This window comes from Salvia splendens, chromosome 11 (assembly GCF_004379255.2).
Source record: "Salvia splendens isolate huo1 chromosome 11, SspV2, whole genome shotgun sequence".
In the NCBI taxonomy this organism is placed as follows: Eukaryota; Viridiplantae; Streptophyta; class Magnoliopsida; order Lamiales; family Lamiaceae; genus Salvia; species Salvia splendens.
In genome coordinates, this window is record NC_056042.1 from 5,170,364 (window position 1) to 5,187,830 (window position 17,467).

Below are 17,467 nucleotides of genomic sequence, written 5' to 3' on the forward strand. Positions count from 1 at the left end.
GTAAGGCTGGTGTGTTGGGAACTTTCCCCGACTCAACTGCTGCTGACGATGCTCATCCCTTCCAGCTACTTGTCTACTCTGCCAACGGTCACCCCGTTCAAAAGGAACCGGTGCAACTTGATGACGCTCGCCTCTTTCAGAACGAACCTTTGATGTAGTTTCACGACTCAGTTGGATAAGGTTGCAAACGAGTACTCACATCTGGTCACAGATGGCGAGGCACTTTAAGCTTGCCAGAGGATCTGTCCTTCGGAAACAAGTTACTTGGTGATCTTTTCTTGTCTTCTCTCCCCCCAACACTATCTGCAGCATGACTTTTACCCACTCCCTTGCTGTGTGGCAAATCACCCTTGTGGCTGATAGTCTTCCTCTCCTTATCCAGGTTTGTAGATGAGCTGTTAATATTGCGTGATAAACCATCAATGCGGCTTATAGTTGCCTTCTCCTTCTGCTCCAGGTTTCTAAATGAGCTGTTGATATCGTGTGGCAATTCATCCCTGTGGTTGATATTCTCCTCCTTCTGTTCCAGGTCTTTAAGTGTGCTGTTGATATCACCAGGCAAACCTTCCGAGTGGCTTACAGTTTCATTGTCCAAGACTTCCCCGTGGCATAAAGCAATCTCCTCGGCATTCTGCCCTAGGGTTTTAGGAGTATCTGCAGGTTTATCTTCGCCTCTTGCAGAAGAAGATTTACCATGAAATACCTGTCCTGAGTTAGTGGTGTGCAGCTCATTGTGATTCGTATCCAATCTACAGTTCTTCAAAGCACCAGAATGGTGGCTGTGACTTTCAGAGATAAAGCACTGGTGCGCTAATGTTCCAATCATCAATTTGTTTGTTATTTACATCAACAGACCCGGGTAGATAAAATGACTGAAACAAACACAGTTCACTCATGAAATATATGGGCAGACACGACCATAAGAAAATACAGTGTTTACTAGAAAAAACTGATAACTTACTTTTCCAGCAAGTATCTGATCATCCTCCCAAATCAGATCATATGGAGGTACTTTTTCATCTAACCTGATAATGAAAAGCAAATGAAAAACTAGCCTTCTAAAACCAGCCTTAGGATTTTGATTTTCGATTGAAGTAGAATGTTTAAAGAGGGAGAAATTACCGTTGTGTCTCTCGAGGAACGATCAGAATTAATAGTTTTGGGTTGAATTCAAGAGCCTTACTAATAAATTTGTTAGCAAGTACAGCATTCACTCCAAATGGTGGGGGTTCAGCCCCATGATCTACCCAAACATACCATATCAGTTGCAAATAAATGGATTGCAGGCATTCAAGCACAGAAAAAACAATAGTCTCACCAACTTCGACCCATCTGGCAGCTCTTCCTTTTTAACACCCATCCAATCTCTTCGCTCAAAATTAAAATCATTCTACAGACAAACCCAAATGCAAAATTTTATGCAAGCAGAGCTGGCCGAAATCCTTAAAGATCTAATGATTCTAAAAATAGATTATCAAACAGTTTAACTTGTGTTAGCAACTGTGATATCACGTAGTGAATATCACTGTAGGGATATATGCATGTTCGAGTGACCACTAAGTCAAAGTTAACATTGGTGAATAAAGCATCATACATCAGTATGTTAGTGGTTTCTATCAAAAGGATACATTACTATTTAAATATCATATAATATCACCTTCACCACAAGTCACTTATTACCAGTCTAACAGACTAATTGAGAAACGGGGTAATATAAGCAATTCATGACCTCACAAGTCACAAGTTAAAATTAGTGTATTACTGACGACTGAGCCATTAAAAACAATGAATAAGAAACAGCACTTGATCAGCCTGACTTCCAGTTGGAAAAGGTCCTTGGTCTATAGGGAATGTAGATATACTCATATTTGAAGCCATGCCCAACTTATTAGAATTAGTTGGATGAATGTTTTACCATTTCCCATTCTATAAAAAAAAGGCATGGTAAAACACCCAAGAGGCAAGATGATTCTGCATTGAAGGCATTCAAGATTATTGCGATTCATTTATTCAGATATAGTCCCCTCAGAAACAACCAAGAAAAAAGAAATGGTTCTAAATGTTAACCTTAGCTTGTAGGATGTCATAGTTTTTGAATGAGCATACCCTCCCCATCTCATCAAGCTTCTCTTTCATAAGGAAGCTGAAGTCATTTGAACCACAGCAAAAATCAACTAGCTGAAAAGAGAGTAGATTCTGAAGTTAAAGAGTGAGAGGACAATAAATTAGAAGAATAGAACTAAACAAACCATACTTCCATTAATCTAGAATAATATAACACACACAAGACAACAGCATACAGAAATAATCAATAGGATACTGAAACACAGGTGATTCACCAAATAAACTAAACGAATATTCAGCAGAACCTAGAGCTTATCATGAGATTAATTCACAATGCCACTTTTAAGGAATCCAAATCCAAATTGCACAAATCTTTGGCAGCTCTGACACATAACCAATTTAGTTTAAACAAAAAGTCAATGAGCTCAGTTCCAAGCTAAACCCCGCGGCCCATACGTGACCCACCTCAGCAGGTAGCCCCTGTGCAAGCTAAATCATCTTCACTACCGAAGACAGGGCATGTCTAACTTCACAGTATCTTCAAAGTATTATGTATCTAAATTCTTGGAATAATGAACAGTAACTAAAATTGTAATTCAGCTACTATGTATGTTCAGTGTAATAATTAGAGATTTAACAAAATAAAATGAATTAAATTGTAGACAGCTAGGGAAGGAAAATATTTTTTATTACCATATCACCATCTTGAACATACCAATGGAGTATATCAGCTATCTGTACAGTGAGACCACCACCAACACAGACGAAGAAGAATCCAGTTAGGCAACACACAAGTTAAATTTAAAACATCATAAGACAACCAGAAATGAAATACCTAAAAAATCAGGAATGAATCAAGCATGCAGCACACCAAGTTTTACATTATATTATGAGGACAATTCATATGTATTCAAAAAGGCTTCTAAAAATGCAGATATGGTTTCATTTTTATCACTAACTACATGCCATGAAGGATGGCAGCAGTATTTTAATTTAAGTTTCTAACCTATGCCAACAGGTTTAGTCCTTAGCAAGTTTGTGGGGATAATCATTCCAGTGAACGATACAAATTTGCATAGGTGAGCAAAAGAGAAACTACACCTACCAGACTAAGAACATATCAAGTTAGGCCATTACCATCCTGACAGTTTTAGTTTTCAAACGTTATTTATAACCACCATTTCCCAAAATCTAACAAAATATTTTCCTCAGGCCAACAAGCACTCTTTCAACTGCAGAGTTAATATCTCATTGAAAAGGGTCAACAAAACATTACCTCCTTCAGTTTATCCATTTTGGTGAAATGGCGACCAAAGGATGTATAGCGCATGCCATGTAGGAATGGAGCAAGATAAATTTTCAGCTTTTCCTGCAAAAGCAAGCATAGATTATTATATGAACACGGGCTTCAAAACAATTTAAACTAATACATCTCAGAAAGGCGTGGAGTATTAGAAAACCAAACAATAATATTATTCCAGTCGCTGCTCTCAAACACTCCAATCATATAACAAGAATAAGGAAAACATGATACCCAAGTAACCCAATAGACGTGTTAGTTGTTAGTTGTGACTTACTAAATGTAGGGACGTACATGCATCTCAAGGCAAGGAAAACAGTAGAGTAGACATGTCATCATAATTAAGGCAATCTCAGATGTAGTTACGCCAGCCATCTAAAACTACAGTAAGAAATTGTAGAACAGACAACTGATACTTTTAGCAGTTAATTGAGGATGAATCCTTGCCTCTCCACCTAGACAACTTTAATATCATACATGTAGCTACCACCTTCTTGCAAACGATTTCAAGGTGATGCACGCACTTGTTCAATATTGTCCGTGAGATAATTAATAATTTGCACATAAAAGAACAGTAACAGAATCAGTTCCTTGACCCAAAAACTTCTTATAGAAGAACTAAAAGTAATTCCAAAGGATGGAACTAGTTTAGGCCTAAGAATATGGTTGGCTTTAGCAGAGTTCGCTCCTGTTCAGGGCATAACTTACAAATTTACACCAAGTCCCAGTGGCAAGGAAATATCTAAAGGGAGTAGAAAGTAAAAGGAATGTCAGCTGCTTGCCAATTCAGACTCGAAAGACATTCAAATGTTAAGGCCAGTTCCTTTCAGATTATCACTCAAATTGTAATAATAGATATCAATGCAACTACTAGTATCTAAACTCCACAGGCTAAAAACACCAAATCTCAAGTCCATATCAGGACATGAGCGGAGTGGTTTCCCTCTAGCAAAGTGCTTTTTAACACTGTTCACAGTAGGCAAGTTGAGTGTCTATTCCTCTCTAAAACATTTTCTAAAACATTAATTCCCACACTCTTCTAGGAACACCAACATGTGGCACATTTTCCATCATCCATTTAAAATGCACCAGTTATCCTTCTCCACCCATTATAATAGATAATTTCTAAGCCCAAAGCTACTAGAAATAAAGAGAGCTAGCACAGCTATATATTAACATATTTTACTAGCAACGAATACCATAGAGTGAGGAAACATTGATTTGATAAATCTACAAGGAAGAAAATTTTTTAGCATTCCAATATATTTCAAACACGAGGAACATACCTTCCATTTTAACACCTGCTGAAGAAGCTCCTCCCCACAAACTGCTTTAGCATCTCGGACATTGCCTTCTTCAAATTTCTTGAGTGCAGCATGCACAGCCTACAGTTACTATGTAAATTACTAACTCTTAATATGATAAAGCAATAACATCGCCAAAACCTAGCACGCACCTGAACAGAGCCTTCCACCTTCCCCATTGTAACATTATCTGTAGAAAATCTTGAATAAAGGGCTTGCGATGGTGGTTTATGCCTTCTTTTAACGTCTTCAAGTTTTACTGAAGATGATGCAGCTTTCATCAAAGTCAATACTCTGCATCAAGCAACACAGAATAGTAAGATAGAGCAAAAAAAATCTGTGTTTTCCTGGGTGCATTAAGTGTTCAGTCCTATGAAAGACGTTTACATTTCATAGTGACCATTCCCTTATATAGAGGCAGTCTATTCACATTTAGGATGAAGAGAACAAAATATGCTAAAAAAACTGCATTACCTTCTTTTAGCATCAGCATCCAGAGTGAAAAAATTATCTGTTGTTTTCCCATTTGGCTTGACCTCCTTAGTATTCTCGGCATGTCCAGGAGCCACACTGCGTGGATTCAGAGGCTCAGATTCTGTATCAAAAAAGGTGGCATATGACCTGTCAACTGAAGGTATTCTTCCTTCATCATTTAAAGATCGCTTAATTCTGTGTTTTTTCATACCATGAGCAGACCCATTTTTTTAATCATTTCAGCCCAAGTTTCTTCTCCTATAAATGAAAGATCTGGTACTTGAATTAGTTCTTACCTTATTTCTCTCTTCTTGACAGAAACCTTCTTCTCTTCTCTACTTTCTTTATGCATCACAGAAACCGTCTATTCTTCACCCACGTCTTCTCTCTATCTGACTTTAGTGAACTCTTCCATCTATCTTCTTATAATCATATAAGATTCAAACCTGCAAAATTTTATTAGCTGTTATATTAATCTGTTTTCGCATACCACCGAGAATCAGTCATGCCTCTTTTTTCTTACCTTGATCGACAACTTGCACCCTTTGGTGACTTCTTCCGTGATAAAAGTTCGTTGCATTCGCGTGTATGATGTTGCAATGCCTGGTAAAAAGGAGATAATAACCTTAGATTGTGGTCTTCATGATCGAAAGGTATTTGTTATAACTACTTTAATTTCAGCTCTCTCTCTGTTTTTTTTCACTTGAAAACTGCATAAATTTTAAATATTCTTATTTTACATCTCAAAATGTTAGAATACAAGCAACATTTCCAAGCAATTTGATTGAGAAGTTTTTCATCGTTCTTAAAGAAGGAGGAGCACTGATTAGCATTAGGCCTTTTTGTTAGGCCAAATAGGCTTAGACATCATACCACAAACCATCAATATTGACTAATTATGTTTTCTTAAACTAAATTATTCAAGATTATTGATGTTAATTAAGATTCAAGTAGCTATGAGAAGTATAATATTTTTCTTTTTTGTATTTATAATTTATTTATTTTTGTTTTTGTTTTCATTTATAATTAGTACAGCCACTTAAGTTTCTGCACTTTAAGTTAACTTTTTCTTTGTGAATCTGTTCTGCTTAGTTTTCCTTCTATTCAATTCTCTTATTTTAATTTTTATTGTTTATCTTTATATCTTTAATAATCTGTTTTTTTTATGAAAGGTCAGTTTCATGTTTCGATATAGAATCTTCTGTACTCTTTGGGAGGATACGATTGATCGATATTTACAAGAAATGGAGAATAATAAAGTAAAGCTTCCTATTATTATTCAGTATTGTAGGCCCAATCTGTTAAGGAGTAATTCTCTTTAAATCTCGAAATTATTCTTTGACATGTTGTGTTTTATATTCCCTTTTTGTATTGTAGGTGAAGTTCGTACATCTACTCACTATAATGCTTCTAAGGTCATTGTTAACTCTGGAACTGTTGAATTTAAAGATTTAGAGAAGAGGTATTTAGTTTATTGTTTTAATTTTTTGTATTGTTGTATCCAAGTTATGTCTTATATTTTCTTACACATTTTGAACCTTTTTCTTATAGGATCTGTAATGATCCGTCATTTTTAGGCCAAAAATGCATTGTGAAGTATTGTGGGAAGAAGTAACCGAAGGGTGCAAGTTTCGATGGTGAAGATTTGGTGAGTAACAATGATGGAACTTTTTCTTCAGACCCTGAGATTTAATGGATATTTTGATCTTTAGTTTGATTATTCAAGCCTTTTGTTGAACTCTCACTATTGATCATTCAGTTTTTTCGAACTATTTTTTGTGTTGTTTACTGTTAATTGACTTTTGGAGGTACTTTTTACCTTCATTCTGGAAGTAAGTTGTTGGATGAGCTTTTTAAATACATTTATATTTCTGGGTCAGCCATAGGTTTATGTCTTTATTCTTTTAGTTTATTAGTAGTTTATTGCAGTGCTTTACTTTAAGTTGTTTTATATTTCTGAGGCTTCCTTGAAATATCTAACTATCTCTCTTTTTTGAAGTTTTCAGCTTTTTTACTCTTTATTTTTAAGTTGCTCTACTTATTTACTTAAATATTGATAAAATAACCTAAAATTGAATTTTATTCTTTTCTTTTTATAAGGGTAATACATTTCCAAGTTAACAACACAATTTAGCTCTTTAGTTCTTATAATTCCCTTTAAATACACTTTACTTCATTTTTAGTTGAAACTTATAATCAATCTTTAGTTCAAGATCTTAATTACATTGTTTTATGTTTAGTTATAGCTTTTATATATACATTGGATCATAACTACAAGATGTATTATATTTAGATGAAACTAAAAATATATCAACCAAATATTGTTGGTTGTAGTTGAAGTAGTTGGTGTAAGGGTATGACTTAGCTAAATTTATGGCTTATAATGGTTTTACGTATATAATAATGAACTTGATGTTGGTCAGATAAAACTAATACTGTAACTTATTTTGGTCTTTAATGAATGGTTTTTCTGTAAGTGTTAATCAAAGTTATAAATTATTAAAAGTCTCTATATTGTTCTGTTTAATGAATGATTTTTTAAGTCTTTGTTTTTGTTCTGTGTTTGCTTTTTTTAGTTTCTTAGTCCAAGCACATTAGTATTGAGGCACATGAAATCAACAAGAATTTAAGCTTTAGCACTCATTCTAATCTGAACATCTCTTAATCCACTAAATGAACACAAAGCATAATAAACCAACAAAATCTCATCATACCATCATGTTTTAAGAAAAATTATCTGCAAGATGTATTCTATTTAGATGAAACCATACTCTCATACTATAGTCAGACAAGAATATGTAAATTGATTGACTTGCACTTTCAGAACACTATGCTTTTAATTCTACAACCAACTAAGCAATTTTCTTCTCATTTTGCAGATATATAGTTTCAATTTAAGTACATGAAGAAACTAAAGAGATCTTCTACTATAAAGAAAGAGTTCTGTTCTTTATGAAAGCTCAAATAATCAATCAAGTAAGCCATCTATACCTTACATTATCCATTTTGTCTGGAATCTGTATTTAATCTTTAGCAATCCTTTCGTGATGTGTTGTTCCCTAAATATACCTGTGGAATACATGACGGTTACCGCTTTTTCCCAAATTAAATTTCTAATAAACATTCAAATTTAAAGGCTTGTCTTTCAAAATTTTGATATTTGGTCCTTTGCTTTCAGTCACTTCTGGATTCGAATCTGCTATCAAGTTTTCATTTTTGAGCTATGTGTATTCATATTTTCCCAATTGCAATCTATAATTTACACATGCAGATCATAACAATCTAAAATTTTGAAGTTTATGCCGAAGTAGATAAATTCAGAAACTTTGAACAATTTAGCAATTCTAATTTTTTGTACTTTCAATTCGATTTTTACCTTGGAAGAAGTATTCTTCGAATTTTCTTTGGCTGTCGTTCGTGAGCTTGATCCGGCTCCAGATTTGTTTTTGATTTGCTTGGTTCAATGGTGTTTTTGGTTGATCAAGAAGTGTTGTATCAAGTTCCCTCCTTTTGAACTCCGATCTGCACCGTTTGGTCGCCATCGTTTTTGTCGCAGCAGACGTCGGCGGTTGAAGGTCCTTCGGTTAAATCCTTCAATCGCCGGTTGATAAAAAAGGAAACTTGATATAATTTCTTGATCATGTGCTACCTGTAGAATTTGGCTTCAAGAACGTGCGATGGGTGTGATTGGAAGGGGGGTGGAAGTCTGTCGAGGGTTTTTGTGTTGGTGGAGAAGACGATCTTCTCTTCCTTTTTTTTTAAATTTTATATTTCATCTTCTGTACTTTTAGATAGAATATTGTACTGTATTTATTTAGTGATTTATGATATTATATTGGTGTGGGTGCGTAAATTGTTTTCCAAATCATGAATAATAAATAAATATTAGTATTATTTGTTTCTCATTATTACTAACTAGTTTTACCACCCGTGCTATGCACGGGCCATAAAACTTGTAAAAATTTCTAAGATAAATGAACTTAAAAAATGTAGATGACAAAAAATCCATAATTATGCTTGTAGACGGAAAATATCAAGACAAATAAATAAGTATCTATTTCCAATGAACAAATAATTTTTTTGAATTTGAAACGCATATATAAGTGAACTAAATAAAATACAATACAGAATAAAGATGAGATAATGATACTTATATACATACATTATGCATAAATGAACTCTAAACAAAAAATTTTAAATATGAAATTACGCAAATATCAACAATACAATAGTTCATAAGTTTTGAAAAACTTCTTTATAAACAATGTTAACAGTAGAATCACCATTGCCTTCACCTCGTTCATCTTTACACACTAAAATCTTCAAACCTTCACGACTTGTGACTCTTGATATAGCAACATACAGTTGTCCATGATTGAAAACAGGTTTTCTCAAAAATAATCCAACATGAGATAGTGATTGACCCTGACTCTTGTTAATGGTCATTGCGTACGACACTGCCAAAGGAAATTGTCTTCTTCGGAACTTGAAAGGCAATCTCGGATCAGATGGTATTAAGGACATTCGAGGAATCAAAACTTTATGGCCAATATTATGGCCACCCAATACCTGTCCTTCTAACACATAATCACCTAATCGTGTAATTATCAGTCTTGTGCCATTACACAACCCATTTGACATATCTATGTTCCTCAACAACATCACAGGAGTACCAACTTTCAGCAACAATTCGTGGTTAGGTGTACCAGAACACTTCAAACTATTCAAAAACTCAACAGAATGTATCTCAGCAAGACCATTTGATGTGGAATCAGAGTTTGAAATACTATCACAACTAAAGTAAACTCGACCTTGAGACTGATCCAAAGAAATCATGAATTGGTTAACCTCATCAACAACCTCTAAAGTAGGAGCAAGTATAGCACGACCATGCAAACAACTAATCAATTCTTCAGGATTCATGTAAGAAGGATAGACGTTTGAAACAATGGTTCTAAGAGGATCACCAGAATTTGACAAAACAATGTCAATAGGAAGTTGAATAGCCACTTCACCATCATTTGGACCACCAACAACACCATCGCCAATAGAAGCAACCCAAGAGGAAAATTCCTTCAATTTAGAGGCCTCATCAACACTCGCCACATTCAAAAGCCTCATGTTTTTTGTCAGCCTTAAAACTGTGCAACTCTTCCAAAGATAAGATGAGTTAATGGTAGCATTCACAACATCTTGACGACTACCTTTAGGAACAACTGGCAAGATCTGTCTAAAGTCACCACCAAAAACAACCGTTTTCCCCCCAAACGGTTTGTTCCTATGTAATTCATCACATACACGCATAATATCTCTTAAAGTTCTATCCACGGCTTCTATGCAATGTTTATGAATCATCGGAGCTTCATCCCATATAATAAGTTTAGCTCTCACAATCAACTCAGCAAGTGCACTGCCTGGTTTAATATTGCACATAGAATCTTCATTCACATTAATGGGAATTTTAAACCGAGAATGAGCTGTTCTACCACCAGGCAATAATAAAGATGCTATGCCACTGGACGCCACATTTAAAACAATATCGCCCTTCGAACGAATCCCTGCAGACAATGATCTCCAAATGAAAGTTTTCCCAGTACCTCCATATCCATAAACAAAAAATATTCCTCCATTATTAGAATACACAGACGACATTATAGTGTCATGGACAGAAAGTTGTTCATCAGTAAATTTGGAAATAAATTCCAAATATTCACTTGCTAAACCCTCGCGATCATAACACAACTCATCCGTAATCAGTCTATTTTCACTTGATTCAAAATACTGATTATCAGGATACGACAAACCATGAAAATCACGTAAAGTTTTGCCAACATTCTGCAACAATTTCTCAATTTCTGCCAATGCAAAATTCTGAATTTCATCCTCACTCAAGATCAGACCTATAATAATTAAGAATACGTTGCTATAATTAAACTTACATATACATTGAAAATAATAACAAATAAAATAATAAGCATGCAACAAAAATAATTAAAAAATAACTTACCAGGATAATTTGTTAATTTCCGGCGATTATAAAGAACATCTTCGGATAAATATTTCCAACAACTTTGCCAAACAAAGTCCGGGCGTGAAATAGATTCCGATGTTAACAAACTCACAAAGAGCAATCTCAAAGAGTGAGCTGAAGCCCAAAAAGAAGCCTCTACAATTCCATCGACATATTCCTTATCATCATCCAACAACCCTAGAGCAAAGCAAGCATCTCTAAATGTATCATACTGAATGCCATTAACAGATCTGATGTCTTCATAGGAAGAAGCTCCTTTAACAACATTCAACAAACATCTGAGATAATACATATCACCAGAACCAGGAACAACATAAAACAACCTTCCAATCGAATATCTTTGTTTTCTAGGTTCCCAGTGATTCTTCTTCCATACAAATTTCGTCGGAAATTCACCATAAGTGAGATCCCTACCTTGAGAATATATCTTATTTGCTTCCATCCAAGCCAAAAACTTACTCTCATGAATTGTCTTACGATTCAAAACAGTATCCAAGTCATCAGCTTCATCAAAAATGACATGTTGTTGATCTGGAAGATGAAAACTCAATCTTTCAACAGGAGGATCCTTATATTGAATTTCAAATCCAAAAATTCTCCAAGCAGCTTCACAAGACGATATATACCTACAGTCGTAGTACAAACTTACTTCATCAATACATCTCTCAACACCATCCGCACCAGATTGGAAAAAAGAAGTTGTCACACGGTCATAGCCCTTATTTATATACTTAAACAAATACTTAATAGATTGCGACTGATTGCACCACTCAACGTTGACATGACCGCCATACTTCATAAGAAGAAAACGATTGTGGGGAACAACATATCTATTATCTAAGGGCACACCATCCTTCATAACAACACGACCATTATCTCTACGCCTATAAGCAGGATAGCCATCATCATCAATGTTTGTGGCCGCAAGATATTTCTTGGGAAAATATTTGGAACAACGTCCATTGACCATGCAAGGAGATGATTTTTTTACAACACCACACGGCCCATGCATCATGAATTCTTTCACATACTCATGATAGTGAGGATCAGTTACTTGGTCAGGAAGTTCAGCTGAAATTATCTCATCAATGCGTTGAGGCTTAGGCTGTTTGTCCTCATTGCTTAAAAACAGCAAAATATGGGCATGAGGCAATCCACGTTTCTGAAACTCAACGGTGTACACAACTGCACAAATTAATTTAACTAAATTACTTTTTCAAAAATAACTTATAAAATATTTTTAAAGCAATGTCTTTATTTAGAACCAACAAAACTCAAACATACCTGCTTTCACAGCTCCAAATATTTTTTTACTCTTAAGATCTCTTATCAAATTATCCAACTTGACTTTAAAGATCCTACAAATAATATCAGGACGAGCATCTGATTTCAAACCCTTAGATGCAAGATATCGACATATCTCTGGCCACTTAGGATTGCACGTAAAGGTAATAAACAAATTTGGGTAACCAATCCACCTACAGATCGCCATAGCATCTTGATAATTCTGAACCATATATCGAGCTCCACCAACAAAACTTGAAGGCAAGATAATTCGTTTCCCATGCCTTGAACCATCTGTCTCACCACGAAGAACAGCTTCCGCTAAACCACTATACAATTCAGCCCGCAACCTTTTCTGATGGGTTCGTACATAAGTAAGACGACCAGTCTCAATCATCGTATAGGCATCAACGACAAACTGTTGAAACAATCGCCTTCCAAAATAAAAGAATAGAATACTCAGAAATTCTTTCATGTAAGTGAAACACAAAAAATTCTTTAGGACTAATACTTTTTCTTTGGGTCGATGAAAGAAGAAGAATTTCTAGAAAATCCAATATCTTCTCTATAACCATCCTCCCCATAAGGAAACAAAAGTGGATACTGAAGTGGAAGATAAGAGGGATGCAGTTCACTAATGCGTTGTAACTGCCCTGACTTCTCTACAACAATAATATCTCTGTCACCCAATGCTTCATCAAAATCCCCAACGACAAGCACAGCAACCTCAGAAACAGAAGGTAGGTTATAAGTTCTTCCATCCCTACCTCTCTTACCAAGCAACCTTAAACTTACATTGGGTCGATTTTCATGTCCAATCATTTCTTTGGCCATACGAAAAGACTTTACTAACGCATTTTCTTCATCCAACATATGTTGCAAATCACTAACAATCTCTAGATGAAGATTATTCACAGCATCCCTTTGCCTGTTAAACCAAATTTACTATATTTAATTTTTAACAAAAAAAATATAAATTAAACGTGTTAAAAAATGAAAACTATTTACCTCACGGACGTTATTCTATAATTGATCTCATTGTCCGTGTCATACACATATAACTGGGCAAACTTTGGTTCGCAACCATCTAATGGTAGTAAACTTCCAATTAAGTGGTAATTTTGCCCGTGTAAACGAAATGCAGGCGGACCACCACCGGTGTTCACACTATGATCAACTTTCCCTCCCATGGAGGTAAAACCAAACATCGAATTATATGAACGAATATTTTTCAAATAGTGACTACTTTTCGCGTCATTAGAGAACATTAGTTGTTGCAAAACGGCGGGTGGAGAAGTCAATTTTGGAATCTCAATATTTCCATTCATACAACAACCCGAATATCTTGGATTAATGGCCTTATTTGGTTTGCCAAGACGTTCCTCATACCAAAATAATGCCCCACAATGTGAACACATATACGAAGGATCACCAATATCCCAAAATTCTATAAAAAAAATGTTAGTAAAGCATAAATAAAAAAACTAATTATATTTTAAATATACAATCAAGCAAATAAGAAACAAAAAAAGTAACCAAGGTACGATAAAAAAATACCTCCAGCTCCATTAAAATTGAATGAACCAAAAGAGCTCTCATTGACAACACACTGATTGCGTTCATCAAGCACATCATCACTTATAACAATAGGACTTTCAAACGATCCACACACATCAACTACAAAATATATACCAAAATTAGTAGAAAATTAGTACACAATATAGACGTACAATATCACTTTCCAAATTAAAAGATATACAATAGATTGCTAATATCATTTAAAAATAATTTCCAAATTGTTCAAATTAATTTAAACAATATTACAAATTACCATCTTTAACCAACAAATAAATAAGAGGCCAAATCTAATAGCCCAACATATATATTAACATAAATAATAATAATGAATGGAACATAACAACTGAAAAAATTAATTTCAAATATAATCATGTAATTCACATAAAATACAAAAATATTATAAATTATATTTTGTACAAAAAAAAATTAAAGACATAACCTTTTTTAAATACATAAATAAGAGGCCAAATCTAATAGCCCAACATATATATATTAACATACATAATAATAACGAATGGACCATAACAACTGAAAAAAAATAATTTCAAATATAATCATGTAATTAACATAAAATACAAAAATATTATCAATTATATTTTGTACAATACATTTCAATTACCATAACTGTTAAATAATGGAAAAAAATTAAAGACATAACTTTTTTTAAATACATAAACTTTTTCAAATAAAAAAGTCTTTTTATATACATAAACTATTGATTAAATAAATAAAACAAAACATATATACAAAATTCATACTTATTAAATATACATAATACACAATTTAATGGCCCAACACTCACAAACAATTTCATTCTTATCAAATATGGCTAATACACAATTAAATAGCACAACATATTAAAACAAAATTAATACTCCGAATTATATGATATTATGAATGAAAATAAATACAACAAACTTTATAATTAATATAGTAAGTATTAATTTAAAAAATAACCAAAAATAATATTTAAATAAAATATTTGTTTTTATATAAGTGTTAAAGACAATTATTGGATAATAATTATACATACTAATACACAATTAAATGGCCCAACACATACAAAAAAAACAAAATATATAAGCCCATCTCTGATTTAGTACATTGGTCCATACATCTAAATAATGAAGGCCCAAAACATAAGTCCAAACGTATACAACATATAAGTGGGGAATTATTTGATTTAATTAGCCTAAAGTTTCTTTTAATTAACCCACTTAAGAAACTAAACCATAATTTATAAAACAGATATAAATGATTTTCTCCTCATTCTTGTCGGCGCAGATCAAGAAACCCTAGCTACTTACTCATCTCCTCCACCGAAATTCAGGTGATCCGTCTTCAATCGCCGGTGGAGGGGGACAACACTACACCTTTACAGCCAAGACCATCTATTTTCCAGATTTGCAACTACAATCCTACCAACACAATCTCAAACCTTAGAATTATCTCCCTGTAAAAGCCCCGATTTCATTTTCAACCTAGACGACGGGGAGTGGCGTAAAACCGGTAAACCAAAGCAAAAGGCCATTGATATGCTACTAAATCAAATCAGATCAGATCCGGATGAGATAAGTTTCTCACACAATGTTCATTTATGGAATATTTTTCTCAATTACATTTGGAAATGTTGTTGGTAGATCTACTGAAGCAGATCTACATTTTTGTGACTATTAGTATAGATTTGTAATTCTTGTCGAATTCAAGTAAATTTTAAAACATTTACACTGATACATATGCACATCAGTTAATCTGAATTCTTAATCCGGATTCATAATATATTGAAAACGTTGCTAATCTATGAGATTATCATTTGCAGATTATAATGTATATGTATTCTGTATAACAGGCATCCAAAAAAATTCAGAAGTCATACATAACATCCATGTAATAAATGAGTTTTATGTAATACGTCATAGAGCTTCAGGGAAAATTTCAGAAAAGTAAAAGTTACATAGAATACCTGATGTTGTAGCTGTTAACTGTTGATAAGAAGAACTCTTAAGTATAGCAGATCTTTTTAACTTCTTCATTGATTAAGAAGGTAATAACAACTAATGTGTCTTAATGATGTTAAAAAACTTCAGAGTATAGTGAGGCCATATTACTCTCTGCAGAACTGCATATTTAAACCTTTAAAACTCCACAAATACCAAGAAGACCTTTCAGATTATCCCACAAAACAGATTATCTAAATTGTTATTTAAGAAATTATAAGGCTGAAAGCCTATCTTAGAATTTTTCACTAACAGGATTCTCACATTAAGCTTAATATTGAACTTAGCTAAATGGCAAAAAAATTAAAATAGTACTTGTTTTTGGTACCTGTTTAATGACAAATGATCTGATTTCCTCGGAATTAATACTCTGAATTTACATATATCAAGAATAATCAATAAGTTTTACAGCCACAATGTTCACTGGAATGTCTCAAGTAGCTAAAATCCATGCATTTCTTGGATTATATAGGATTTTCATTGTGTATGATTATCCCCCAAGAAACTTAGTATTTAAAAGGTAATGTTCTTGTTACATTTATCTGATAGTGAAGGGTTTTTGCAGATTCAAACTCATCTCCTATAATTAATGACAACACTTTGATAAAGATGATTGGTAGGCTGAATGAGACCACTGGAGTGCTCCATGATTATTTGCAAGATGCAAAAGCAAGATTATCTTCATATACACAGGTATTAATCCTAAATTCAAATCTAATGTTTAGGATATCCCACTGAATGAGATGATGTTAAACAGTGTTAAACCTATTAAACAGGTGTTAAATTTGATTATGATTCTTCATAATATTTGATTACATAACTCCATCATGTTAGATTATGAATGAGTAATATATTTCTTTTAAATTTATATATTATTTATGTATCTGATTTGACCTCATAACTCATTGGGTAAGACTTGTGCTGTTTGATTCTTTGCATCCAACAGGTTGAATATTAATTCTCAAATTAAAATTCTTAAAATTTAAACTTGTAAAAAAAATTGACTCCACATATGCCATGTTTAGCTTACATCAAGGTTTATAGATAGTCATGAATCCGAATGCAAATAGATTACTTCAATGATCAAGTTCTAGAATTGCCTTTATGTTTATACATTTAATTATACTCATCTACTGACCTTCATCACATATTTCAAAAGTAAACATTGTCAAAGATGCAAATACAGAATAAGGGGAAAAAAATGAACAATAACTTCAACACTTCATTATAAAATTAAGGGACAACTCTACCTTAAAAATTCTTGTTGAAGATCTCAAAATACTAACTTGACTACATGGAAACCATGCACATGCCCAAAGAGCATCAAAAAATTGTCAAGTTCAGTGACAAAATACAAAACCAACACAAAACAACAGAGAATGAGAATTGTTTTCAGATACAAATAAAACAAAACAGTGCAAATAGTAAACACCAA

General features: G+C 33.5%; 1 protein-coding gene and 1 pseudogene across 1 annotated transcript; both read right to left on the minus strand.

The window, feature by feature from the left end:
• Window positions 1–172: 172 nt before the first annotated feature.
• LOC121755190 lies at window positions 173–6,180 on the minus strand (annotated as a pseudogene).
• Window positions 6,181–9,375: 3,195 nt separating this feature from the next.
• LOC121754336 lies at window positions 9,376–13,647 on the minus strand. The gene is made up of 5 exons (XM_042149712.1): window positions 13,466–13,647; window positions 12,969–13,385; window positions 12,458–12,891; window positions 11,150–12,358; window positions 9,376–11,042 (listed from the first exon to the last, which is right to left on the minus strand). Exons 1-5 carry the CDS (start codon window positions 13,645–13,647, stop codon window positions 9,376–9,378), a joined length of 3,909 nt encoding a protein of 1,302 aa, XP_042005646.1.
• Window positions 13,648–17,467: the final 3,820 nt, after the last annotated feature.